Raw genomic sequence first — 27,291 nt, forward strand, 5'->3', positions numbered from 1 at the left:
CAACTGCTGCGTAAGAATACTGAATACTGTCTTATAGGTATTCATAGATCTCCTGAATACCACATGACCTTAGGTCAAGATGCTAGCACATAGAACAAGCAAAATGAACATGCAGACCCCCCCCCCCACCCCATGCAGCATATACTGTTATGTGTGAAGGTTCCACAAAACCTGAGTGCTCACAAAGGGGACTTGTGTTGGCCCCAAGGCACTTGCCTGTAACCTTAGCTCTCAGGAAACTGAGGAAGGTGGCTCTTGAGTCTGAGTGATGACGTACATAACAAAACCCATCTCCAACAAAGCAAAGCAAATCAAAGCAACTACAAACCCTCAAACTAGTTGGGAAGAAGAAGAAGGAGACATTATAAAGAAGAGAAAATGAGACGCTTACAAACTATTCTCTTCAGGCCTTAAGTCTTGGTCATTTCCTTTCCTCTACCACATATAGCTGGGGAAAAATGACTAGACAGCCCCTGGGCAAAATATACTTCATAGTATCAGTCTTGACCAACAACTTTAAGCCACTGTGTACACATGACATCTTGGGCATTAGTCATAGTCCAAAGCCGTTGGCTTAAACAAGATCTCAATCTAACTTTCTTTGCTTGGGGAACATTCCCTGGGTAGGTGAATGTTTGCTGAATGGTAGATGGAGCTGTACCAGGAGGCCACTCAGACTTCTAGGTTCCTGCTAGCTCACCTATCCTCATTCCTTTGGGCTGTGGCCCTTATTGTCATGGTTGAAACAGGGTCAGTCTGTTACACTGTTCTGGAGTTGAGTATATTCAATTGAAGATATGATTCTGGTCTAATTCAATGAGTAGGACAAAGATTTTGCTTGCCAAATGAGAAATTACTCTATACCAGGACAGAGGTACAATCTGTGTGCTATCATCATGCTGGAAACCAAGAAGGGAGCTTTTCCTTAAAATAAGCATACACACGTCTACCACTAACTACCTGTTCTTCACCTTTTGTGTATTTGTTACTTCTGTGTTGCATTGAGTAGTGAAAAAGAGCAAAGACTTTCTTTGGCTGTGGTTCTAAGGGTTTAGTCCATGACTATGTCAGCATCATATGCTTGGGCAGAAAATCATGTAGACAGAAGGATGGGGTGAGACACTCTCACCTCACTACAGCACACAGACAGAAGGGGATCCAGGAATGGGCTCAGGCAAGAGATAGCCCCACAGACATACCACAGTGATGTACCCAAAGACCTTCTATGTGTGTTTTTACTATCTTTATGAGGAGACCATCATACTATGAATGGACAGGAGTCAATCGTCAATGAGGCCAGAGCCCTTGCCATGTTACTGTTGTTGAGAAAGGTCATCCCAGACACCCAGATCTGATCTCCACAAATCAAGGCCTTTCTTAATAATCCAATCAAGTTAACAATCAAGCTTAAACAGTATATTTCCAAACTTTTTCCATATTGTCTTCTATGGAGGGAGTACAGGTGATTACTAGCTTAACTCTATAATACATGTTTCATAACGCTCACTATACAGTTTCTTATTAGAGGATGTATTATTTATTGCCCCACATTTTCAGTGCTTGTCACAGTGTGTTCATATGAATGCCACCCAAAAACTTCATACATCTTTCAGGAGACAAGGTATCTATGGTGTACTTAGGATCCATGTGATTTTCCCAAAGACTGGGTGGAATAGGTAATAGGTGCCTCTAGGAGGGAACTGGGCTGAAAGACAAGTGAACAGCGTTATGTAAAGGCCCTTCCCATCTCTGGGCTGGGTCTGGGTTTATTCGGAATTAACGTGTGGCTTTGGACATGCAACTTACTCGGGGGTCAGTGTCTGCACCGAGGAAGAAGTTGGGGGTGAGTATTTCTAAGGGGATCCTCCCTTTAGTGTCTGCCCTTCTCCTTCCCTCCACTTTGACTTCTGCAAACTTCCGCACTAACTTATCTAACCCTCCTCACCCGTTACCAGGAAGCTTATCTTATCTGGAGGCACATCAGCTGATTTTTGAAAAGTACACTATGGTAGTTCAGACAGGCTGCTACTTGACCTTGGCCTTTGGCATCACATAGCAAAATTGTGCTGGAGGCAGAGACTCTCTAGAGGATGCTGCTAGGCTGATGGGGTGTCTGAGAAGGAGACCAGAAATCCTCTCTGATTTTGCCTGGAGAAGTAATTCGTTTGATCAGAAGATGAACCCTAAGTCTTTCTCTCTGTGTGTATACATACAGAATACATATATATTTGTATATATATGATATATTTTCATGTATAGTTTTTTTTGTTATTACTTACCTCATGACTTTAAAACATTAGGATGGAATTTTTTCTGTCATAAAGTGATGGAAATTGCTGTGTGTTCTTTTATCTGTTTGGTAGATAAAAATATATTAAGAGTCTAAACTGCATTTTTATTACAAGGGTTCAAAATATTTATATGTTTTTTGAGTGTTTATGACTTTTATTTTGGATGTTGTGATTCTTTTTTTTAAACAATATATACTTTTATTGACTGACAAAAGTCTCTTAATCTGTTAGGGGTGTTAAAAGCTGGCATGAGCCAGGAACTTTCCCATTGGCTTTAGTTTGTGTGAGTATTTGCTTTGGTTCCAAGTGGAAAGTGTTATGGTTTTTGTTTGTTTGTTTTGATTTGTCTTGTTTTTTTTTTTTAACCACAGTTGGAGGATTTCTACTCCTAAGATTTTTTATTAATGTATAGAATTTAAAACTATTTTGTGGGAATGCTATGTTTTCTTCAAGGGCTCTTATATATTTTATCACATTTATTTGTCTCGGTGCCTGTTGCCACGGAAGCAGGAATTACCTGGTACTCCAGCTCTCTCTCTCTCTCTCTCTCTCTCTCTCTCTCTCTGTTATTTACATTTCAAATGTTAGCCCATTTCCCAGTTTCCCCTCCTCAAACTCCCAATCCCATCTCCCTTCTCCCCTGCTTCTATGAGGGGGCTCCCCCATCCACCCACCCACTCCCACCTCACTGCCCTGGCATTCCCCTACCAAACTCAGACACTATTGCTGATGCCAAAAAGTGCTTGCTGGCAGGAGCCTGGTATAGCTGTCCCCTGAGAGGCTCTGCCAGAGCCTGACAAATACAGATACTGATGCTCACAGCCAAACATCATGAGTGTGAAAGAGTTAGGAGAAGGAATGAAGGAGCTGAAGGGGTTTGCAACCCCATAGGAAGAACAACATTATCAACCAACCAGACCCTCCAGAGCTTCCAGGGACTAAACCACCAACCAAAGAATACATCACTCACTAAATTTGAGGCATGTGACATGGAATTGTAAAATGTGCCTGGTAAAGGTTTCTTTAGCAACAAAACAAAACAAAACAAAACATAACATAACAATAAAACAGTAAAATGCCATCAGGGAAGATAGCTCAGTGGTAAAGCAAGCTTGAGGGCCAGTGTTAGTGACCTAGGAATCTGTGCTTGGTGTGATGTTTGTCATTAGTACTGGGGAGGGAGAAGAGGTGAATAGAGTCCTGGGGCTCACTAGCCAGCCTGCCTAGCCTGCTTGGCCAGTTTCAGGCCATAGAGAGACTATCTCAAAAACAAGGAAGACAGTGTAACATGTAGGGTTGACCTCTGCCCTCCATACACGTGCACATACAAGCGTGTCCCCGTATTCACATACATTCTAAAAAAGTTAAAGCATCAAAAGCATGTGGGGACCAAATGTGCTGTTTGGATCTTTAAATAATTAGCATCAGGGGGCTGGAGAGATTGCTTAGTGGTTAAGGGCACTGGCTGCTCTTCTAGAGGACCCAGGTTCAACTCCTGTACCCACATGGTGCCTTTCAACTGTCTGTAAGTCCAATTCTAGGGGACCTGATTGCATTCACACAGACATACAAACAGGCAAAAGCCTGTCAATGCTCTAAAAACAAATATATTATTTTAAAAACTATTAGCATCAGTATTCATATCTGCTCTTTGCAAACGGAGGCTTGGATAGCTAGGGATGCAGACTGCTCGAAATGGGCAATCAGGATTAAAGTTACACCAAGAGTTTGGAGATCACATCTGCGGAGTGCTGAAGAATGGTTAGAAGAAATTTCCAGGGACTATCCCAGAAAAAAGATGAACAGACCTTTGGAGCATGTAGTGACACATACATGCTATATAGAGCTCTTCTTTATGTCTCTTGAAAACCCAGACTCACTGAATTACATTAGATGTCACTGAGAAAAAGGCTGGCCAGAAATAAGGTGGATGGCTGCTACCCCATCACTTGAGAGGCAGAGCCACAGTAACTGGCAGTCCCAACCTAGAGTTCCTGTGTTTATCTAGAACATGAACTCACCTTGAAGTCCGAGAGCCAAAATTTATACTCTTATCAATAATAACCTTCAGTGAGCCTGTCTTAAAATCCCTTTTCTCCCTCCCTTGCTCTTTCTCAATTTCTGTCTCTCTCTGTCTCTGTCTCTCTCTATATCTCTGCATCTCTATATGTCTCTGTGTCTCTCTGTGTCTTTCTGTCTCTCTGTGTTGCTGTGTCTGTGTCTGTGTCTGTGTCTGTGTCTGTGTCTGTGTCTGTGTCTGTGTCTGTGTCTGTGTCTGTGTCTGTGTCTGTGTCTGTGTCTGTGTCTGTGTCTGTCTGTCTGTCTGTCTGTCTCTCTCTCTCTCTCTCTTTCCTCTCTCTGGCTTTGGGACATTTGATCTTGAGCCACGTTTTAAAGATGTGCTGTTTTGTAGGGTTGTATCTTTGACCATTGGTTGTTTTGGGAGTTGAGAACCCTGAGCTGGGCCTCACTCATGTTGCAAGCACACTGCTGCTGATCTCCCCAGACGCTACTCGTGGTTAGCTGCAGGCTTCTTCTGTGCTCTAGATTCTGCCTTGACGCAGTAGCAGTGATCTCTTTTCCCACAGTTGGGATTAGAAGTGATCATCATTTCTTTTCTGCAGAGTCAACATAGAAATGTGTGTTACAGCAAATGCTGACAAATTGGCAGTGTGAATGCATTTTCTGGAATCTGTACACACACACTGAACATTGCATTTTTGGAAACAGTAAATCCAAAGGAGTGAAATGAAGGGGAAAAGCCACCCACCATCTTAACCTGGACATTGCCAGGAACTTGTGATTCTTCGTTCTTAGGTGTTTTCTACCATCTCTGTACATTTCTCTGTACGTTCATATGCACACAAGTGTACATGCGCTATACACGCGCATTTGCTGACCTGTGTATGTGTTGTATACACTGAGATCCTAGCACAAGCTGCCTTTTAAAATACTTGGAGAATTTGCAGTTTTATTGACATATAACTGACCTGATAAATTGATAAATTAAGCATTCTTTTTTTTTTTTTTTTTTTTTTTTTGAGATAGGGTTGCTTTCTGTAGCCCTGGCTGTCCTGGAACTCACTTTGTAGACCAGGCTTAGCCTCGAACTCAGAAATCTGCCTGTCTCTGCCTCCTGAGTGCTGGGATTAAAGGCGTGCGCCACCACACCTGGCTAAATTAAGTATTCTTTTTTAAAAAAATTTTTTATTTTTTTTTAATTAGGTATTTTCCTCGTTTACATTTTCAATGCTATCCCAAAGGTCCCCCATACCCACCCCCCCAATCCCCTACCCACCCACTCTCCCCTTTTGGCCCTGGCGTTCCCCTGTACTGGGGCATATAAAGTTTGCAAGTCCAATGGGCCTCTCTTTGCAGTGATGGCCAACTAGGCCATCTTTTGATACATATGCAGCTAGAGACAAGAGCTCCAGGGTACTGGTTAGTTCATATTGTTGTTCCACCTATAGGGTTGCAGTTCCCTTTAGTTCCTTGGGTACTTTCTCTAGCTCCTCCATTGGGGGCCGTGTGACCCATCCAATAGCTGACTGTGAGCATCCACTTCTGTGTTTGCTAGGCCCCGGCATAGTCTCACAAGAGAGAGCTAGCAAGCTGAACATTTGTGAAATCCTTCCCCTTCCCCCTCCCCGCCCCTTCCCCTCTCCTCCCAACGAGAGCACCTATGCTGGTCATTGTAAGTCAGAGCTCCTGTAAGAAGGAAGCACACAAAACCCACCGGTCCTGGTGCGTGTCTCAGCCTGGCACTCTGTTGTCTTTACTGATTGAATTCTCCTTCTGAATATCTGTAGGAACTTACAGTGCTAATGACTTCCCCCTGACAGGGCTCCTCTGTGTCTTCTTCCTTTCTTCTTTTCTATGGCATGACTAGAGGGAGACTGATCAACTTTAATGATCTCAATAAACCAGTGTTTGGCATCCTCGACTTTTGTTTTTCTGTTCCATTTTTTTTCCCCTGGGCTGATGCTATTTCCTTTCCTTTCTCTTGACTTTTTTTTTTTTTTCAATTTCTCCATTTACATTTTTCTTACTTCCTTAGGTGGTGGTCAAGACTCTTCCTTGGAATCTGCCATTCTCTTCTCTTCCAGGCAGTCAGTGCTGCGAGCCCCTCTTCATTGCCTCTTGTCATGGATCTTATTTTATTATTTTATTTTTATTTTATTCATATTTTTCATATTAATTTGACTATTGTCGAGTGACATTCTTTGCAATTATGAGATGGAGAATTCCGTGTCTACTTTGTTCTATCAAATGTCAGTTTTGAGATCTTGTGGGACAGTCTTTCGAACTCTTCTATCTCCTAGTAAATAGAAGATTTCTACCTAGTTTTAACTGTTGTTGAAAGAAGAAAGTTAAAGTGTCTGGCTATGATTCAAGATTCTCATATCTGCTGTTGAATTTTCAAGTTCCCTTCTCCTGTTTCAAAGTTCTGAGATTAGGAACACAATCTGTATGCTTATTATAATATGAGGTAACTTGACTCTATCATTATTCAATGACTCTCTTTATTCCAGGATATATGTGTGTATGTAATATATAAATAAATATATATATATATATATATATATATATGTGTGTGTGTGTGTATGTAATAAATAAATAAATAAATATTATATATTTATATATGTCATTAAATATATTATATATTCAAATATATTATACTATAATATATTTAAGTGTATTATATTTTAATGTTATATTAATTAAATGTTATATATATGTATATGCACACACACACAAAATCTACTTGATAAAAATGAATATAGTATCCAGGTATGGGGGCTCAAGTTTGCAATTGCAGCCCAGGAAAGGGTATGGCAGGTATTAGGTGATACTTAATAAAATATTTCCTCCCAGTGTGAAATGAGTTTGTTTCTGTCAAATGCACAGAATGAACACATAACAAGAAGAAGCCTTATCTCATCAGAATGGGTCAGATATTCCTTGAAGAGCAGTGAAATGATCTCTAAGGGCGGAAGCTCCTCTGATAATCGAAACTTCAGTGCTGCCAACATCCTGATGTCACAGATGTCACGAGGACCACGGGTATGAGTAGAAGTTGAGCTTTGGACATTGTATAAGGGCAATAAAGTTGAGCTGCTCTGAGGGTGAACAATTCCCGAGAAGAGAGACTAGATGATGGCATGTGATTGTCATGGCCCACCATTTCAGTTTGTGTTGGTCACATTGGCCTGCCGTGGTAAAATGTGGGGAGGAGACCAGAAGGGGTAAGCAGGAAACTTCATCTGGAACCATCTCTGAGGCTTGCTATCATATCTTTTCTGGAGAGCTCATGATTAGTTTCCAAGTGGTCATTCTGTTGCTTAATCTATCCAAGAATAGGCAGAGACAAGAATCTTCTTAAAATATGGAAAGATTTTTGCAAGTTTTATAGAAACCATGAAGTCTGAGGAGGGCTGTGTGTTCCCCTTCCCTTCCCCCTCCTCTCTGCTCCCCTCCTCTACCCCCTCCTCCCCCTCTCCTCTCCTCTCCTCTCCTCTCCTCTCCTCTCCTCTCCTCTCCTCTCCTCTCCTCTCCTCTCCTCTCCTCTCCTCTCCTCTCCTCTCCTCTCCCCTCCCCTCCCCTCCCCTCCCCTCCCCTCCCCTCCCCTCCCCTCCCCTCCCCTCCCCTCCTCTCCTCTCCTCTCTTTCCCTCCCCACGTCTCTCTCTTGCTCTGAGATAGAGAATGTAAAAATCAAAAGTTTCAGATGGAGATTATTTTTCTCCAAGTGAGCATTTCCATTAAGCATGATTCTTGGCCTCAGAAATCATGTGGACTTAGGGAGGGTTGGGGAGGTGGTAAGAGTGAAGGGTAGAGACCCAGACTTCTCATCTGATTGTAACTTTTAACTTTTTAAAGATGGGGACAGGAGCTACTGCGGTCCAGTCTTCCCCTCTGCAGACCAGGTTAGCAAACTGGAGTTCACAAAGGGCAACTGGCCAGGCCAATTCAGTTCTTGTCCATGAGGAGACTCCTCCCAAACCCTGCCTCCACCATTATGAAATTGTAAGAGTTGTAAACGAATTTACTACTTTGTAAGCACAAAACAAAGCTGAGGTTTTATTTCCTTCTAGAAAAGTTTTGGAGACCCAGCTCCAACATTGTGTTCAGTGAACCAAGGAGGTGATGTGGAGGTTTGAGCCAATGTAAAGCAGGCACCCATTCACACACATGCTCAGTGGATGAAATCAGATCCAATGAGCAAGCTGCAACAACTTCACACACACACACACACACACACACACACACACACACACACTGGATGGAGCAAAGCTTCAATAAGCAGACTTCAACAACTCTTCCCCCCTTAGCCTTTTTATACAACCTAAGACAAAATTCTCTATGTAAGAAAAAGATTTCTTCATAGCCACAAATTACATATTCTCTAAAAGTAATCGCCATGGAAACATATACTTCAAAACCAGATTAAAATCATCACAGAATTATTGATTATGTATTCTTGTTTTGAAACTCATACCTAACTACACATTTCCTGTCTATCGTTCTCTCTACAAGTTCATCGTAACCCCAAAGCAATAAGTCTTTTGTCACTGATTAACGAAGTTGAAGCAAGCCAGTCTATATAGGAAGTTTTTTTTTTCCCCTATGCTTAGCTGACGAGAATTTGTATTTCCCAAGAAACAGATCATCATCTGGCTTACGTCTCATTTTTGAAGTCTTGTACAGTTAAACTGGCTAATCATCTATTCTCTACTCTTTTTTTTTTCTTTTTTTTTTTTTTTTTTTTTTTTTGGCTTTCCTGATACTTCTTTTGTCAATGCAACACTCTTCAGACAAGGTCAAAAAGCAACAACATTCTTAAGCAAAACATCATAATCTCACAATAGAATTAATTGTTCTTTGCTCATTACCCTGTCTTTTCATGGTGCACACCAAAACCAATGGCCACATCCCTAGATCATAAGATCCAGGAACTCAGACTCAACCTAAAATGAAATGTTTTCTTTGATTGCTAACTTGTCCCAAACCTATTTTCCTCTTCCAAGTACAATTACACGTTCACAGCACATGAAAGCTCACTGTACTCCTTTTTCTAACCTATGCAGCCCTTACTATTCTACAAGGAGGGTCTGCATCCCATTCTTAATTGTAAGGATAAAACAACCTAAGCTATCTCTTTAAACTTTCTATTACCCTAACTTCCTAAAACTGTTTACATCAAGTCAGTAATTCCGTAAAATCATTAGTTCATATAAACAATATCATTTTATGAAATTTCATCTTTATGTTGATCTACAGGAAAATTGCCCAATAGAGTGGGCTGTCTTCCAAGAAGAGAACACACCAGACCGTAGGCAATGAGGGTCTTCCCATGACCAGTCATACTATGCTAGATATATGAAGAAAGTAGCGATGGCAAACACGAGAAACCATAGCACCAACAAGAGGCTTTACCTCTCCCAGGTGCATCTATCACAGCTGTGCAAAATGGTGGACCATCTCCAGGGAGCTCACTTGCCCCTGGCTGCTCCTCCTGCATGGCATTCACCATTAACTGATGATTTGTGACAGATGTGTTTCGGCTTTGCTTTCTTCTTCAGACGTGCCTTACAAGTTCATGAACCACCTCCCCCCCCCCCCCCCACACACACACAGAATCCCCAGCTTCTCTTTAGGTTTAGGACATTTAGTCTTGAGACACTTTTTACGTCTGTGCTGTTTTTCTGGGGTTATATCTGTGACTGCTTTCTGTTGCTGAGATGGTGTGTGTGTGTGTGGGGGGGTAGGGTAGGGTGGGGCACACATGTATGCATGTGCACACACAGCAGAATACCTGTGGAGGCCAGAGGACTCCCTCTTTTCTTCTCTCATGTTGGTCCTGGGGAGACAACTCAGGTTGTCAAGCTTGAAGACAAGTGACTACTCATGAGCCATCTTACCATCCTCAGAAACACCTTTGATTGCATCTGATTTCTTTAGAGACTCCTAGTTTTAAGAGGTATAGTTCTTTTTTGCTGGATGGAAAATGAGGGTATATCAGGCTGGATGGGGGACATCCAAGACCTTCTGGTTTGAGGAGACTTTCCAAGATGGTTGGACTAGACTCTCCCTTTGAGATGGATGTGATCTAGCAGTCTTTGAGATGCACACCTTTCAAAGCCTTTATAAATAGACACATACCAAATCCATACAGAACTACTTAGTATTTTCACATATTTTTTTTTCCAGTAAGACCTTTTTATTTCTAGCTCGGATGGACCTTAACATTCGTCTCTCTAGACTTTGACGGGAGCATTGAGGACACCACGATTCATTTAGAGAGTACCAAAGACATAAATGCGAAGGATTGATGAAGACTGTTTTAAAGATAAATAACCACTTTCTTAAACACTGACACGGGCCACGGTCTTCAACATTGTTATTGTCATACTCACGACAAGTGATATCAAGAGATCTAGACTTAGGGTAGAGTCATAGGCCAACCACAACAGCAGATGGGGAAAAGATCTGCTCACGAGGAAAGACTATCACATTAGCTTGATCTCTGTTAATGTGATAAACACCGAGGTCAAAAGAAACTTGGGGAAGAAAGGGCTTATTTCATCTGATTCTTCTCTGTCAACTCCATAATTGAGGGAAGCCAGGGCAGGATCTCAGTCTGAAACCTGGAGGCAAGAATTGAAGCAGAGGCCATAGAAAAACGCTGCTAACTGGCTTGCTCTCCATATTTGTTCAGACTGCTTCCTTATACAACCAAGGACCACCTGTCTCGGGGTGCCACCATCCGCAGTGGCTGCTATTCCCACATTAATTATTAAATGAGAAGATTTCCCAATGGCTTGTCCACTGGCCAATATGATGGAGACTTTTCTCACTTGAGGTTTCTTCTTCCCAGATGATTCTGGATTGGGTCAAATTGGCAAAGCAAAGCAAAACAAGCCAACAAGCAAACATATAATTTTGGAACAATCCATTCTAGTTTTCAAAATTTTTATTTTTCAAATATCTTAGTTTGAACTCTATATTTTCAGGCTTGTGAAATGTTATGGCCCCTTTCCCAGCTCTTACAGGGTTGCATTCCATGAGGCTAAGAATGTGTTTCATGTTCGTGCCTCTTTGAGTATCTGGATTAATGTTGTGCATGTCAGTCAGTCAGTGTGTGGTGTGTGATTGATCACTTGTGTCTGGGATAATGTTGAGCATGTCAGTCAGTAGGTGGTGTGTGGTTGACTGCTTGTTCATGTTTTCTCCCTTCTCATGCCATGGGGAATAAAGGGTAGGTGACTCCACATAATGTCACACTCTGTGTGGAGACGACACAGTAAAATTCTGGTGGCATTGCCTTGCTGGTTTTTCAACTTTTATTCATGATGCCAGTAACCGCAGAAATGTGGGTAACTGGTCTCTTGACACAAGGACAAAAGACAAACAAATCAAAATATAAAAACAAACAAAAACAGAACAATAAAATACAAAACAACCAATGAAGCGTAAGATCAAAACCCAGGCTCTAACTCACACTTATTACTGACTTAGCCAGATGTGACATCTGCTGAGTTTTCAAGCACTCTGCCTGGTCAAATAAATCCTAAAGATGTTTGTTTGTTTCATTTTTTTAAAATGTAGTTTTGCCAAAAGTAATGTTCATGTTTGGGGCAGAGAAACTTTAATATAGATTATCTTTACAGAGGTTATTTATTTAGCAGCAATCATACATTTTGGACAAGAGATTATTTTGAGAGACTAAAACAAAAATTTCCCCAAATTAGACAACAAGTAAGAGACAAAACAGGATGTACCTAAAGAGTTCGTTCTCCCTCCATATGGAGGGCTTTAGTAAATTACACAACCCATTGGTTCAAAAGCTACTAATGTGAAGAGAAACAATTGTATAGATAACTAGAGTTGGTATTTAGTATTCTAGAACACTTGACGTGAACTCATAAAATCTTTCTTATAAGGACTTGAGAGGCCATTTGGGAACAGGTGGAAAGAATCCAGTTATGGGCACTTTGGATTCTGTCTTCGCTTGTACCAGCCAGTGGCTTGGGTAAGATGATTATCTTCTGAGCATCCTGTCAGTGGGTGGAGGCTACAAGGGATAATGTGAGCCTAGTCAGTATACAAAGAGCTGGTTGTTCACTTAAGTACATGGCATGTGCCAGACTCTTCAAAACCTTGACACAGACGTTTCAAGAGTAACACTGTCTGCAGAACTGTGTGGTGTCACCCTCAGAGCACAGCTGTAGGGAATTCGGTCTATCTACCTGCTCTCTGAGGACAGCAAGAGACCTACAGCCAGCAGGAATTGGGCTGGTTTTTTTGTTTTGATGATACTTGAAGGTCCATGGAGATAAGGGTAAAACTGGAAGTACATTGTGTCAAATGTCTAAGACAAACAGTAAAATGAGTGAAGATGGTTAACAGCTATCTCTGAGTTACCAGAGACAGTTTCTGTCTATCAGCTACTGGGTTCCTGTAAAGTAACTGATAAGGAAACAGGGAGGTGTTTAGAGATAGGGTGGCAACTGTATTTGCATAAAACTATTAGAGAAGTCACCTTTTGCAGTTAACAAATTCTGGTGGTTCGAAGCTGAGGAATAAAGATGGCTAGGACCTCTGGCTAATGGTGAGTAGTTTTCAAGGTTTATTTATTCATTTATTATTCATTTAATCAAAGATGGCTTCATCTCAAAGGGAAAAGCTCTTTCTAATACAAACTTAGGTTAAAGATGACAATCACTACAACTTTTGCTTATGAGAAAGATAGTATTATTAATGGGAATTAAAAAAAAATCAACAACAAGCAAAACCCAAGGCACAGAGCAATACGGTTGAGCTCTTGAATTCTAGTGTGTGAGATGGGATTTTGGTCTGCAGTGTTGAGAAGGATTGGGGTGAAACTCTGGAAGGATGTGAAACTTCAGAGCATGCGTCTAGAGTGCTCATGGATTCTTGATCATCCCTGGGAACCAGATAATTCTGGAAATGATGTAGTGAAGTGTTCCTGAATGAAAGTGTTGAGTATGAGGTTGTAGGGTAAGGGGAGAGGGCTGTGAGGGGGACAGTGAGGGATGGTGGGAGTGAGATAATCAGTCTATGTGAGAGTCAGGAATCACCGAGCTCTCCCCCACCCGTCCTCCCCCTCCTGCCGTCCTGGTGCCTTCTTTGACAATCGGGCTGACAGTCTACTTCTTGTTCCTCTCAAGGTGACCAGAAGAGTGTGTACAGCAAAATAACCTAGAACTGGACTTCAAACGTTCCCCCTGAACATCTGTTTTTCATTGTAGTTACTTTCAGAAATTAAAAAAGAAAAAAACCAAAGAGGAAGTGCACTTCTATATCTGCCAGACTTTGGGCACACCACTGGGCTAGTCCCCTTCTGAACATCTAGATGTCACCTTGACCATTCTCTACAGAGAGTGACTGAGACAGACAGTTCAGATTTATGCTATCCTGCATCCAACTCATGTTCTTTTTCTTGTCTACTGGGGCTCGGGGGCATTGAACCTAGCACCTCATACATAGTGGTCAAGTGCTCTATCATGGAGTCACACCCCCAACCTAGTGTTCAACTCCTGATCTTGTATTCATTTGCTTGGACTCTTTGTTAAGTCTTGGGTTCCTTGTCTAGAAAGCCAGCAAGCATGTTGGTGCTAACACCAAGCTCAAAGGGTGGTTTCTAAAGAAGAATTGGGTGTAGAATCCTTAGTGTTGTGATAAGAGAGAACAAGAAATACTGTCAGAGTTCATCACTGTTATGTGTCCCTTTCCTGCTCTGAGCACATGCTTCTATTTGTCCAGCTATCTGGGTGCTGGGGCTGCTAATTTGAAAGTGTCAGATCTTCCAGAGGAGTTTGGGGTTCTCCCTATTTCTGATTAAGTTGTTGAGGGAAAGATTTTGGTCCTAAGGCATTTTTCTACCTGGGTGCCTACATATTTGTGGACCCAGAGAGCAACTGAATCTACAGGAAGAGTGATGGGCAGGAAGGGCGTGTTCCTGGTTTTAAGAGCTCTAATGATTAAAAAACATTTTATTAAGCAAACACTAGTACAAGCTAGTGTGTGGATGGGTTCGGGTCCTTACAAACATTTACATGTTTGCCTGCTGTATTTTCATTCCTTCATTGGTTGCTTGGTTGGTTCATTTGTTTATTCATCCCTTCTTTCCCTCCTTCCTTCTCTCCCTCTGTCCCTCCATCTCTCTCTCTCTCTCTCTCTCTCTCTCTCTCTCTCTCTCTCTCCTTCTAGCCACATCTCTCCGTATCTGTTCTTTTTCTTTTGAGACAGAGTCTTGCCATGTAGCCCCAGCTGGCCTTGAACAGGTGAACCCTCCTGCCTTGGCCTCTCAACTACTAACACTATGTCACTTCCTCTTCTCTTTCTGAATACATATTCTAAGCAGTGGAGATGTAGCTCGGTGATCAAGTCTGAACTTAGCACATTAATGACCTCCTCAACTCCCAGCATCTCCAAATAAATCCAATCCGAATGAAAACTATAATCTTTTATTTTTCTGTTTATCATGTTTGTTTTTCTAACTAACTGTAAGAGGGCAGGTTTTCAAAGCAAACATACCTTCCTAAATGCCAGTGATCTGTTTATTATCCTCTATTTTCCCATGAAGCAAGGGTATTTTCTGCCTCACACGTCTATCTTTCCTGCCTCCATACTTACTTCTAGCCTTAAAAATATTTTCTAGAATATTCTAGAGCCTACATCAAAATACAGACGTGTGCCTAAAATCTGCCTGGGTTTCTACTCACTTAGTGAAAGTGCTCAGGAGTCAGGAGATGACTCTTTGACTTGCTCTTATATCTCCACCTTTCCTTGCTTCACTTGGGCCACAGGACCTTTCTGACTGTCAGACCTGGGACATCCATCTTCAGCAGGACTCCAGGCTGGCCTGGTCCTTCTGCCTGAGCTGCCTGAGCTGTGCTTCTGTAGTTTTTCTGCAAGGCACCATCCTAGGTAGCCTTCTTAGATCATCTGCTGTAGAATTACCTTGCTATACCTGTCCACTTTGCCTTTCTCTTTAGATCATGGTACATGATCTTTTACTTACTTATGCTGTCTGCTATCCCTTGCTTCTGGGGAATAATGTTTATAACATAAGGTGGTTTTATATCCCTCTGTTCTGTCTGGTACTTTCCTATATCTCCAATGTCTGAAGCAATGACCCGTGTCTAACCCCCACAGCAGTCTGAGGTTCAACATGTTGCAGTTGAAAGCCTGTTTGATGCAGAGTTGATATGTTTCACTCTACAAAATGCTAAGGCCTGGAACTCCTTACCAATGAGTCCTCTAAATACTCCCCATGACCCTTTCTTGGGAAACCCTCAAAATTCAGGCGCTTGACCTGGCTTTCTTCCAATGTCTGTTATCACTTCCTACCACCAACTATCTTATAAAGATTATTTCCACATATCTTACTTTAAATGTGTGGAGTCACTAAAAGTGAATTTTTATTCATTATTTATTATTAGAGAGGATCCTCCCACCTCAATCAACCCAATAGGGACTGTCCTGGTTGTCTTGGGTGATTCTTGCTCTTCTAAAGTTGGCCATCAGTATTAGCCACCGCAGCACTGATGGTTACAAACATGACTTGAGAAGGTAGCATGGTGGTAGCAGATGACCCGCTCTCTCCTGTTCGTCATGCCCTGTGCAGAATCAAAGATCCTCCAAGCATTGCATCTCCCCAACAAAGTGACTTGGAGAACTCAAAATGAACCTGGTTCATAGAAACATCAGCATGCATAGCAAATAAGCATCTTTACTTTTCAGTGGCAGCAATGAAGACTTGGCATTATTGTCAGGTGCCCTAGGTAAAGAAGTTAGTCTATGGTTGACCAGTTACACTGAAAATAATCTGAGATCAAACAAGTTCTGTTGGGTTGGTTTTGTATTGATATATGCTGTATTAGTAATCTCTGAAGCAGCAGAACCAATTGGTAGTCATCTTTCTACCTGGCATCTCTGAATCTATGCTTTTTTTTCTTTGACTAATACATAAATAGGATCATGCAAGTCCAGAGTTCAAAAGTCTGGCAGGCTTAAATATGTGGAGTTGATAAGTTCATCTTGAATCTGATCCTAAAGAGCAGCAGGTGGGAAACTGAGGCAGGATTTCTATCACAATAAAGGCACAGTGTACCTTTTGGAAGTCTATCTCTGCCCTTCTGGTTGTCATGATGCTGGCTGTTGGATGAGGCATGCCCTTCACTGTGGAGAGCTGTCACTCTGGTTTGTCAATGTATGTGCTGTGGACCTGGTAAATGTTTTTAAGGTCATCTATACTTTCATCTAAGAAACTGGAAATAAATCTGGCTGACTGCTCTTACTTTTAAGTAGAAAACTGAAAAAAATGATAAGGGAAAACTTTTCCAAAGGGTTGAAGAGGAAAAATCCAGGATAGAGGGGCCAGCAAAACGACTCAGAAGGTAAAGACACTTGTACAAACCTCGCAGCCTGAGTTCAATTCCCAGTCCTTAGGTAAAGGTACAGGAAGTAAATTGATTCCATGCAAGTTATCCTTTGATTACCACATATGTGCTACCACATCACATACAATAATAATGCTAATCAATTCAAAACATGAATCAAAAGAATTCCTCCTAGAACAACTTGTCCTTGGAATTTTTATTGAGTCACCTGTTCCTCCAGGAATTGTGGCAAGGGGTAAAATAATGTGGCTACAACCACATGTAGGGATTTCTCCTGCTGTGGCAGATCCCAGAACTGACTTTAGTACTGTGAGCTCCTGTCACATGTACAGAAGGAAGTCTCTAGTCAAGGGAGGGTTATACACCCTGTTGAATGAAATTGGATGCTGTCTCTGTCCACTAAGCCACACCCAGCACAGGCTATGTCTCTTCTTCCCAGGAAACAGACCTTTGTCACCTCCCTTTCCAGTGAACCATCCACAAGGCTTCTCGTTTTCATCACCAGAATCTGTAATCCCCACTACTCAGCATCACATAAGGACCGTACATACTGTTCTGTATTTGGCAACTTTCGCTTGGGATATTTTGGGGAAGAGCTTGCTCGTTCACTTTGAAATGATTCCATACTTTCAGATCATGCTGTCTTTGAGAGTCATCAGTTCACCATGTCCTTACAGCAGCAATTCCTTCCCTTTGTCAGTGACTATTGCCTTTTCCTTACCCATTCTGTGGATAGACTTCTGAGTCATTTTCAGGTTCGGTATTATGGGTATGGCTTGTTTGTGGAAATGTGATTTAATTCACTAGGAGTTAAAGTACTGAGAAATGTTGCAGTTTTTTTTTTATTTTAGATATTCTATCTTGTTTGTCTAAAATGCAAAATGTATACACTTTACACATGAAGCTCAATAAGTTTCCACACATGTGTAGATGACGACCCTCATCTCAATTGTGATCTCCCTCCCGCCCCCCATCCTTCTCACATCAACCTCTACAGATAATCATCCATCCTTGCCTTTCACATTGCCTAACCCCTTGTGGTTTTGAAAGAGTATATATATCCCTGGGCTACACAATGTAGAGTCTTTTAAGTATGACCTCTTTCTTTCAGTATAATGTTTCTTGGATTAATTCATGTCGCACACATTGGTGCTTTATTCTCTCTTATTGCTGGGCAGCGTTCTGTGAACACAGATGGTTGTTCATGTAAATTCCGGTGAACGTTGCTGCATGGCCAGTGTTTCTTATATAAATCAAGACACACAACCACAGAGGACTTGTTTGTGTGCATGCATTATTATCTCTCTCAGGCTGATACACAGGGGGATTCTTGGTTCTTATAGCAAATGTTTAATCAGAAATGACTGTAGTGTGGTGCAGTCATGGTGTCAGTGGAAGCTCTCATGGCCATCTATGTGCAATGTCTGAGAGCTGGGACCACACATGACCTTCCAATATTTGGTATTGCTAGGATTTTTTAAAAATTGGATGTGAAATAGAATTGTATAGTAATTTAATTATATTAATGTCTGTAATGATTGATAATGCTGAATATTATGAGTTCACTGTTGAATGATGAATTTTTTCTTTTGTTAAATTTACTTTAGATCTTTTCCTCATTTTTTAATTACCCGCTTCACTTTCTCTATATTGGCTTTAAAGAGAATTTTGTGAATTATAGCTATAGAAGTCATTCTTCAGAATGTGTGGACTTTATTTATCAGAAACTCTGGGTTAGCATATTTAAATTTCAATATCCTTTGAAGAACAGACACTCTAACTTCGGCGAAGTCTAAGTTACTCATTCTGTTAGGATCAGTGACATCATTTCTGTGTATATGGTTTAAGTTCTTTTCCTGTACTAAGTCAAAGAGATTTAATGTTATAAAATATGATTGATTTTAATTTTGTGTGTGTGTGAAAATTTTCCACATAGATAGCCAGTTTTCTATCATCATGTGTTGGAAAATGATGTTTCCCCATACATTTGCTTGTATAGTTTCGTGAAATGCCAGATCATTCTCTGAGTCTATTTCTAGGTGTTCATTTTCTGCCTTTGTCCACTATGTATTATAACTCTGTGCCAACATTACACTGCTATAATTATTTTAGCTACATATGAAATCTTTTTAAAAATTTTTTTATTACGTATTTTCCTCAATTACATTTCCAATGCTATCCCAAAAGTCCCCCATACCCTCCCCCCCCTCCCCTACCCACCCATTCCCACTTTTTGGCCCTGGCGTTCCCCTGTACTGGGGCATATAAAGTTTGCGTGTCCAATGGGCCTCTCTTTCCAGTGATGGCCGACTAGGCCATCTTTTGATACATATGCAGCTAGAGTCAAGAGCTCCGGGGTACTGGTTAGTTCATAATGTTGTTGCACCTACAGGGTTGCAGATCTCTTTAGCTCCTTGGATACTTTCTCTAGCTCCTCCATTGGGGGCCCTGTGATCCATCCAATAGCTGACTGTGAGCATCCACTTATCTTAATGTCAGGTTGTTTCTATTCTCCAACTCGATTCCTTTTCTTTGAAACGGCGTTTTGGATACTTGATGCTGGGAAAAATCACAGCCACAGTGACTGTTACACAAAGGAAGTTACACCTGGATTCAATTAAGGTGTGACAAATTCATACACCAGTGACACATGGTCAGGGGTATGTGTTGCAGTAACTGCTCCAAGGTCTGAACAGCTTACTTATGTCTTAGTCACTTTACACATGCAAACAATTAGGACTGCTTGGGGTTTCTCACATGACTGCACCCCCCCCCCCCCACAGAGTTCTTTCTCCATTCTTGCTGATGGCTTTGTTCATGACCAAGATTTCCCCATGGATCTTTCCAGATGACCTGGGCCTGGCCAAACATGAGAGAGCAAAGAGAAGTCAATGTTTCAGGAGAGCTGAGGTCTCTGCATAGAGGTCCATCATTCTCTCATTGTCATCTACACTCTGAGGCTGGAGTGTCAGATGCACAATTCTTCTCTGTGGCTGTCTTGGCTCATTCAACCAAGTGTGTGTGTGAAGCTTTCCCTGTTTCACACACAAATCACACAGTAATATAAATGTCAAAATCACTTTCCTTCCTGTGGCCTGCCTGTGAATCCTGTTCCCTCACTGGGCTGCCTTGTCTGGCCTCAGTGGGAGAGGATGCACATAGTCCTGCAGGGACTGGACAAGCCGGGGAAAGAAAGCCAGTAAGTAGCATTCCTCTTTCATCTCTACTTCACCTCCTACTTCCAGGTTCTTACCTTGATCTCTTTCTGTGACTTCCTTCAGCAGTGGATTGTAGCCTGTGAACCAAACAAACCTTCTCCTCCCTGCTGGGTTGCTTTTGGTCTCAGTAGTTTCTTCATAGCATCAGAAAGCGCACCAGGACACCAGGATGAGCCTTGAGGAGAAGATCTGTCTCAGGTTGGAGGAGACGAGTTAGTCCATGGGAGAACAAGGGGGGCAGTGGACTCTGTTTATGAACAGAAAGGACAGAAAGCCACAGGGGCACGGAGTTGATAGGCAATAGCATCCTGTCAATAAGCCCACACGGACACTCTAGGATATTGGCTTTTCCTCCTGCTAAAGTAGAAGGGTACCAGAGAGATGCATGAATTGGTTTAGATTCTTAGGGGTTCTCTGGAATCAGTGCATCTAGAAGATACTGATGAGGCACCAGAAAGCTCTCACTGAGTTTTCAATAAAACGCAAGTACAAGATGACGTCATGGATAAGATGGTGGGGGTATGTTGTAGGTAGGATAGGGTTCACAGGTGATACTGGTGACTCATCCACATGGGCTGACTGCCTGCCACATATATGGAGGAGGGCAGATCAAGCGTGAAGAATTTTGCTCTGTGCCAACGATGAGGTGCTCAGTACTGACATGGGAAAAGTTGTGGAGAAGCCAGCTTTCACGGGGGCCAGGAAACAAGGCTAGAGGACACCGGGTATTAGGTTCTGCAGGTAGGAAGACTTTTCTCTTGATGCTTGTACTTCTTATTGTTGGGGCAGAGTGACCTTTATAGCAGAAAGATAAAGAGGAAGCAACAGAGCCCAAGTAGGTGAATCAAAGGATCCAGGAGAAAATGTGCATTTCCTGTGATGACAGGCTGTATGAGATCTGTGGCTGACAGATAACAGCTATACACACAATTTCATTAGGAAAAGAAAAAAAAAACCAAATTTAAAAATGTTCTTTATTTATAGGAGGGCAAAGTAATCCATTCTTTGCTTGTTCTGGTAAGATCTCCTGAAAGTTATGGAACTGGTGATATTTGTTTGTTTTTATTATGACAAAAAAGTTCCCAACTCCTACAGTGGACTTGTGATAAGATCGGGGTACAGGCAGCCAGCTCAGGTGGATGACATTTGTAGTTTAAACTTAACTGCACCGTTGGCCAAGTCAAATGAATAAGCTTTGCATAATATCCCTTGTTACAAAACATGTCAGTGCCGTGGCCCAAATGGAAGGAACTGACTGCCCTCTCAGAGTGATTTGTTTTAATTTACTATATAGGAGAAATGTCAGAGAACCAGATGATAAATAAATTCACATATAGGTTCAAAACTGTAATCCCAAATCAGGGGAACTGGTGCAAAATTACGTTAGATATTTGTAAGGTTGATTTTTTTTTTTTTTTAGAATGAGGTAGTTTGAAGACATAAAAGGGTATTTTTTTTTTTCAGAAAAGTTGGCAGATGCTAGCTGGATTCTGAAGGACTTGGCTACTTTAAAACTCCTATTTGGTTCATTGATTGGAGGCCGTCCTTGCTCAGATGTGCCTCCTGAGCTGTGTTCTATGTATTCTCAAATGGCTGCATTCCATGTCTACAAAGCCCAAACAGAGGCTGAGATGGCTTATTGTTTCTTGAAGAACCTGGTTAAGGGACAGATCTTACTTTAATAACTCAGTCATGGTGATCAGAGAAAGGGGTTGACCATGACAGTTTCTCTCTCTCATTTTTTAGTCGACCTGTGGAAAAAGAGAAGAATGCATGTTTCCTTGCTTCAACCACTTGGTTTTAACCCCAGCCACATCTGAGTGAGCTTGGTTGAATTATTTAAGCATTATTATTGCTAATGATAGTACTAAATAACGTAGCCTTGGATTTTGCTCAAACTCATGCTGCATGCAATCCTGATAATAAGAGTCAAGAGCAGCAAGGAACACACTCAAGGTCAAGCTCCCAGACAGCAAAAGGCTTGCTTTTTCTGCCATGTAAAGTGTATCACCAGTGGCTAAGAGCTGGCTAAGCCACTGGGCAGAGAAGATATATCAGGAGCATTCCAGCCCCTATAAGGAGCTGGCTCAAGCTGTGTTCTTAGCTAGCAATACTTCCATGCTTGTCTTTCTATGCCTGGCTCACTTGGATTCGGTGGCTAGCCTTTAGAGCCAGCCTGCTTGGGTTCTAATTCTCTTAGCTCTGTGTTGTGTGGATCCCTTACTTAATCTCTGTGCCTCTGGGTCATCATTTGGACCATGGAGAGAACAACAGCATGGCATTGACTGACTTGGGGAATGAAGAATTGATATGGGAGTCACAGAGAGCCACATAAAGCATAGAGGAGATACTGCATAAAGATTTCAATTATATTTTTCTATTGGTGCTGGGGTGGGGATGGTCCTTCAATCCTTCCTATGCATGAAGACATAAAAGGAAGTCTCATAATAGAGTTAAGACAAGGATGCTTGGCACAACTCAAAACCAACCGTTAACATTGTTTCATTTGAAGCCCCAAAAGATGATGGCCTCCTTGGAAAGGCTTGGTTATCTTCATCCTAGATGAGATTATAGATCAAAATCTGAGGTACTAGACTATACTTTGGACCTGAGATGCTCTTTCCATTATCCAACACATCTAAGCACCCAAGGAACATAAACATCGTTTGCCTCTCAGGGCTCATCTCCATGCCCCTCCTGCACTCTCCCTAACATGTGATGGTTTGTGAGATTGTCCACAGCACAGGAAACAATTGTGCCCCCTGACAGTATCAGCAGAGGTCATGAACAGCCTGGAGGACAGCCTGGTGCGTGTGTGTGTTTGAGATTTGGGAATGGACATTATGGTAAACAGCATTGTTTATCTCAGCTTCACTGACCCAGCAAAGACAGGGGCGGGTGATTTAATTGGTTCCCCTGAGGTGGATTATGACGTTGTGCTCATGGTTAAATATTTATGTGGTAAGTTTAGGAATTTCCAGTAAGTGAGACAGCAGCATTTTTGAACAAGTCATGGATTTTGGCTAAAACTAAAATTCTATGATGGGCGGGTTAAAAAAAAATGCCAAGACATCTGTGTATTTAAAAAGAAAGAGGGAGCATGCCCACGTGGGTCGTCTGCAGAAATGAGACGAAGGAGCGCCAAGTAGCCTCACGGCTCTGAGCTTATTCTCTCCAGCCCTTCATCTGGGGTAAGAATCAATGACTGTCTGAAGCTTGTAAAAGAAAAAAGTGCCTGCAAATCAAAGAAACGTGCACTCTTGAAACTACTAAGGAGTTAAATATTTATTCCTAGCTTTGGGGATGTCTGTATCCCTCCTCTGACTGGTGAAGGGGAAAGCCACAGTAATAGATTCTTTAAAAGAAAAAGGATTATTTATTGTGCACAGACCTCTGGCAAGCCTCCGTGGCTTTTGAGAACAAGCCTAGGCAGTTACTATTCTTTGAAAGTTTGGGGGAACAGTCTTGGATGGCCTCCTGGCTAATGTTTTAGTTCAAATTTTTCCTTCCTTAGTTTTTTATAATGATGCCTATCTGTGAGTACTGGCATGTTGCTCTAGCCTGCTACACGGCTGTGGCTTTGATTGACACTGTGCTTTCTAGTATCTACTCAATTTTATGGTTCTAAGTTTTACAAATGCAAAAATTTGTTTCCTTTCCTCTTAATTTAGTTTTTTTTTGTTTGTTTTTTGTTTTTTGTTTTTTATTTTTTTTGAGGAAATGTTCAAGAGACTGGTAAGGTATAATCAATCATGGAAAAAAAATCTAGTCATTGTAAGGACTGCTGTCTGGTTTCACGTTCAGTAGGGATGGATGCAATATTGTATACCTGAAACCTACTATTATCCATATGTGAATTTAATAAATACGTGTCAACCGACTGTCCTGTATGGTAAGAACAAATCAAAACAAGTAAGTAAAAAGCGATACAAATTAATTATTTTACATGGTTTATTTTTCAGTATCTACAGTGATTTCTCTTCTGGACCCTACCTCAGAGAGCACTTGTCAACCGCCTAGTGAACACACCATTACTATCCTGTGCCATTGCCATAGAGAGACCTCAGCCATCAATCACTAGCACATGATTGACAGACAGAGAATGGGACTTTGGGCTTTGGCAATTCTGACACTTCCCATGTATTTGACAGTTACGGAGGGCAGTAAGTACCGATTCTCAGATGAGTGGTATGGTTTGAACTTAAGTAATTCTGGGAATATTTGGCCTCATTTAAGCTGCTTGCTTCCTGTTGTTTTGGGCTGAATTTTATGTTAGGAAACTATTTCCTCTTCATTCATTCTTTATCGTAAATCTCTCAGAAGGAATTCTCTATAGGGAGTAGATCATAATTTTTGAGTTATGTAAATTAAGACTTAACACAGTACACGAACATGGAAGTCATTAGAAGCATTCATTGATGGCTAGGAGCAAACAGGGACAGTAGCTCAAATTGATTCCTTAGTCTATTGCACCAAGTGGCACATTTAGTAAAGGGGTTTAATTGTTGACTTCTTCTTCCTCAAAGCATTACAATATATGATCCATTTAAAAATCTAATCCTGAACAGAAACTGTAGTCTTTTCACTTGGACATTTTAGGATCATGTTCATACCTTTGACTTGTAGGTAAATCGTCCTGGGGTCTGGAAAATGAGGCTTTAATTGTGAGATGCCCCCAAAGAGGACGCTCGACTTATCCTGTGGAATGGTATTACTCAGATACAAATGAAAGTATTCCTACTCAAAAAAGAAATCGGATCTTTGTCTCAAGAGATCGTCTGAAGTTTCTACCAGCCAGAGTGGAAGACTCTGGGATTTATGCTTGTGTTATCAGAAGGTACTGTTCAGGAAACCATTGTAAGCCTTGTGCCTATTCCCCTTTCATTAATGGCTGGTAGCCCAGTTGTCCTTGCTTTCTCTGTGTCTGCCCTTCAGTGAAACAGTTAAATTTATAAAATGATTAGAACAAGAAGGGACGACTGAGAAGACCAGCAGTCTGAGGGTTGATGGGCTGGCTATTGAATATGTAACAGTAGAATATATAATTGGCAGCCTGATTAGAAGAATGCCCATCTTGTCTAGTGACACATTAGAACAATGAGTAATTGCTCGATGCTCTCTGGGATTAAGAAAAAACTAACATATGAAACAGAAGCCCAGACATCTAAAACCACAAAGATCTGTTTTGGGTGAAAACGTGTAGATGCCAGAGCCTGACAAACAGATAGACTGCAGAGACTTGGGGTCAATGTCTGCAGATCTCTCAGCCTGAGCTGCAGATCTAAACACTGCCACATGTTTAGATTTCATGCCATCTCTGATACTCACAAAGTGTCAGATAAGCCTGGGTATGGTTTGGTGACCACAGTTTCCAACTCAGGCCCTTGTACCAGTTAGGTGTGTGCTGCCACCAAGTGACCTCTCTGACTCTAGGTTCCTCATCTGTATAATTCATACAGTAGTATCATTATGATCCCCAAATCACCACTGTGAGAATAAAATGATGTAATTCACGAAGAGGGCTTCACTCTGTATCTGGTTCAACAAACATTGGCACAACATTGTCCAAGAGTTACAGCTGGATAAAGCTATATCATGGTAATAAGTATCTCTTTTTAAATCTTTGGCTTCTTTTAATAGCCCCAACTTGAATAAGACTGGATACTTGAATGTCACCATACATAAAAAGCCGCCAAGCTGCAATATCCCTGATTATTTGATGTACTCGACAGTACGTGGATCAGATAAAAATTTCAAGATAACGTGTCCAACAATTGACCTGTATAATTGGACAGCACCTGTTCAGTGGTTTAAGGTAAACGTTTGAAATCTGGGGAGAAAATGATAACATCTGCACAAGTGATGTAGCTGAGAGTGAAAATTGAGTGGAAGAAGGTTGGAAAGTCTTCTTGTTGTTGTTGTTGTTGCTTCAGAACTGCAAAGCTCTCCAAGAGCCAAGGTTCAGGGCACACAGGTCCTACTTGTTCATTGACAACGTGACTCATGATGATGAAGGTGACTACACTTGTCAATTCACACACGCGGAGAATGGAACCAACTACATCGTGACGGCCACCAGATCATTCACAGTTGAAGGTAAGCTCTTGGCTTCAACAAGGGATAAAATTCAAACAAATGCAATCAGGGAGACCTGTGCACTTCTGGTTGCATTTCCTACCCTCTCCCCTTAGTCTATTCCCTTCTACTTCTTCTTAACTTCCATATTATACTCTAACATGAAAGGAAGTTGCCATGAAGCATAGGTTTAAGAATTCCAGGGAAAGATATTGTTGAATCAAAGCCATAGCTGTTTTTTTGGGGGAGGGGGGAAGGCTTAATTTTCAAGAATAACCCAGTCTGAATTTCCTCCTTCCTCCTCCCTGCTCCCCTTCCTCCTCTCCTCCTTCTTTAACAACTCCTCCTCCTCCTCCTCCTCCTCCTCCTCCTCTTCCTGGCTAATCTCCAGAATGCTTATATACCTAAATCCTGGATGATCCAGTGTCATATATTTTTCTCAGAGGTTCCTCACCTCCTCCCTTAAATTATACCCCATCTCTGGATTACTTGCAATAACCAATACAATACTGAAAAAAAAAACCCAGGTGTCCTGCTTCATAGAGAATAATACATCTACAAAACAAAAGTCTACACAAGAGTTATCAAAGAAGCCACTATATGTAGCTAGTTGAGTTCCTGGATATAAAAGCCACAAATTAAGAGGCTAGAGTGTAACAGGGCACAGTACTTTTATACACACTGCTGGATGGTTTTCAGTCCTGGTCTATAATGCTTTTGACATCATCAGTGTTTTCAAAGCAGGTCATTTGTTTAGAAAAGAACTTTTTCCAAATATGAATTCAACGTTAAAGAAGACATTAGAGGGGAAGATTCCCTAATCATAGTTGATGGTATTTATAGAATTGAGGTTTTTTCTGGGTGCAGTTCCTCTATCGAAGACATGGGGTCTCACTATCAAGTGGCATGGAACAAGAATAGGACTAAGCAATACTGGAGACAATGTTTTGTTTAGAGCCTTTCTGCACTCCATTGCTTGAGAGTAAGCATCACCAAACCACAGTTGTGTCTGTCCCTCTCATTGTTTAATGTCAAGTCCTGCAATGTTTCTTAATCTCAATACCCAGAAAGAAAATGAGCATATAAGGGTGAAGGGTTCATCCATGCTCCCAGAGACCTCCCTGCTCCCCACTCCCACCCCATCTCAGTGGTAACAGGAGGGAAAACTACTGCGGAGGAAGAAGAAACCTCTCCATGTACACATGGGCACAGTGGTGGAGAGCTGTGAACAGTGGACCTGTGGGCTCCTGAACACGTCTTTGTCATGGATATATTGACAG

The 27,291-nt window shown here is 41.5% G+C and overlaps 1 protein-coding gene across 6 annotated transcripts in view; it reads left to right on the plus strand.

The window, feature by feature from the left end:
- The window catches only part of Il1rl1 (interleukin 1 receptor-like 1), a 60,555-nt gene that overhangs the window by 11,866 nt on the left and 21,398 nt on the right, over positions 1 to 27,291 (plus strand). For 2 of the 6 annotated variants that reach the window (NM_001025602.3, NM_010743.3), the window contains exons 1-5: positions 22,900 to 23,127; positions 23,899 to 24,099; positions 24,563 to 24,773; positions 25,577 to 25,751; positions 25,870 to 26,032. In NM_001025602.3, coding sequence (NP_001020773.1) covers positions 24,021 to 24,099; positions 24,563 to 24,773; positions 25,577 to 25,751; positions 25,870 to 26,032 — 628 coding nt within the window. In that variant the 5' untranslated portion in view covers positions 22,900 to 23,127; positions 23,899 to 24,020. Of the gene's footprint in view, positions 1 to 7,190; positions 7,356 to 12,803; positions 12,902 to 22,899; positions 23,128 to 23,898; positions 24,100 to 24,562; positions 24,774 to 25,576; positions 25,752 to 25,869; positions 26,033 to 27,291 lie in introns of those variants that run through there. The other 4 variants (XM_017319082.2, XM_006495741.1, NM_001294171.1 and 1 more) reach the window with 4 other exon arrangements.

This window comes from Mus musculus, chromosome 1 (genome assembly GCF_000001635.26).
Source record: "Mus musculus strain C57BL/6J chromosome 1, GRCm38.p6 C57BL/6J".
Taxonomy (NCBI): Eukaryota; Metazoa; Chordata; class Mammalia; order Rodentia; family Muridae; genus Mus; species Mus musculus.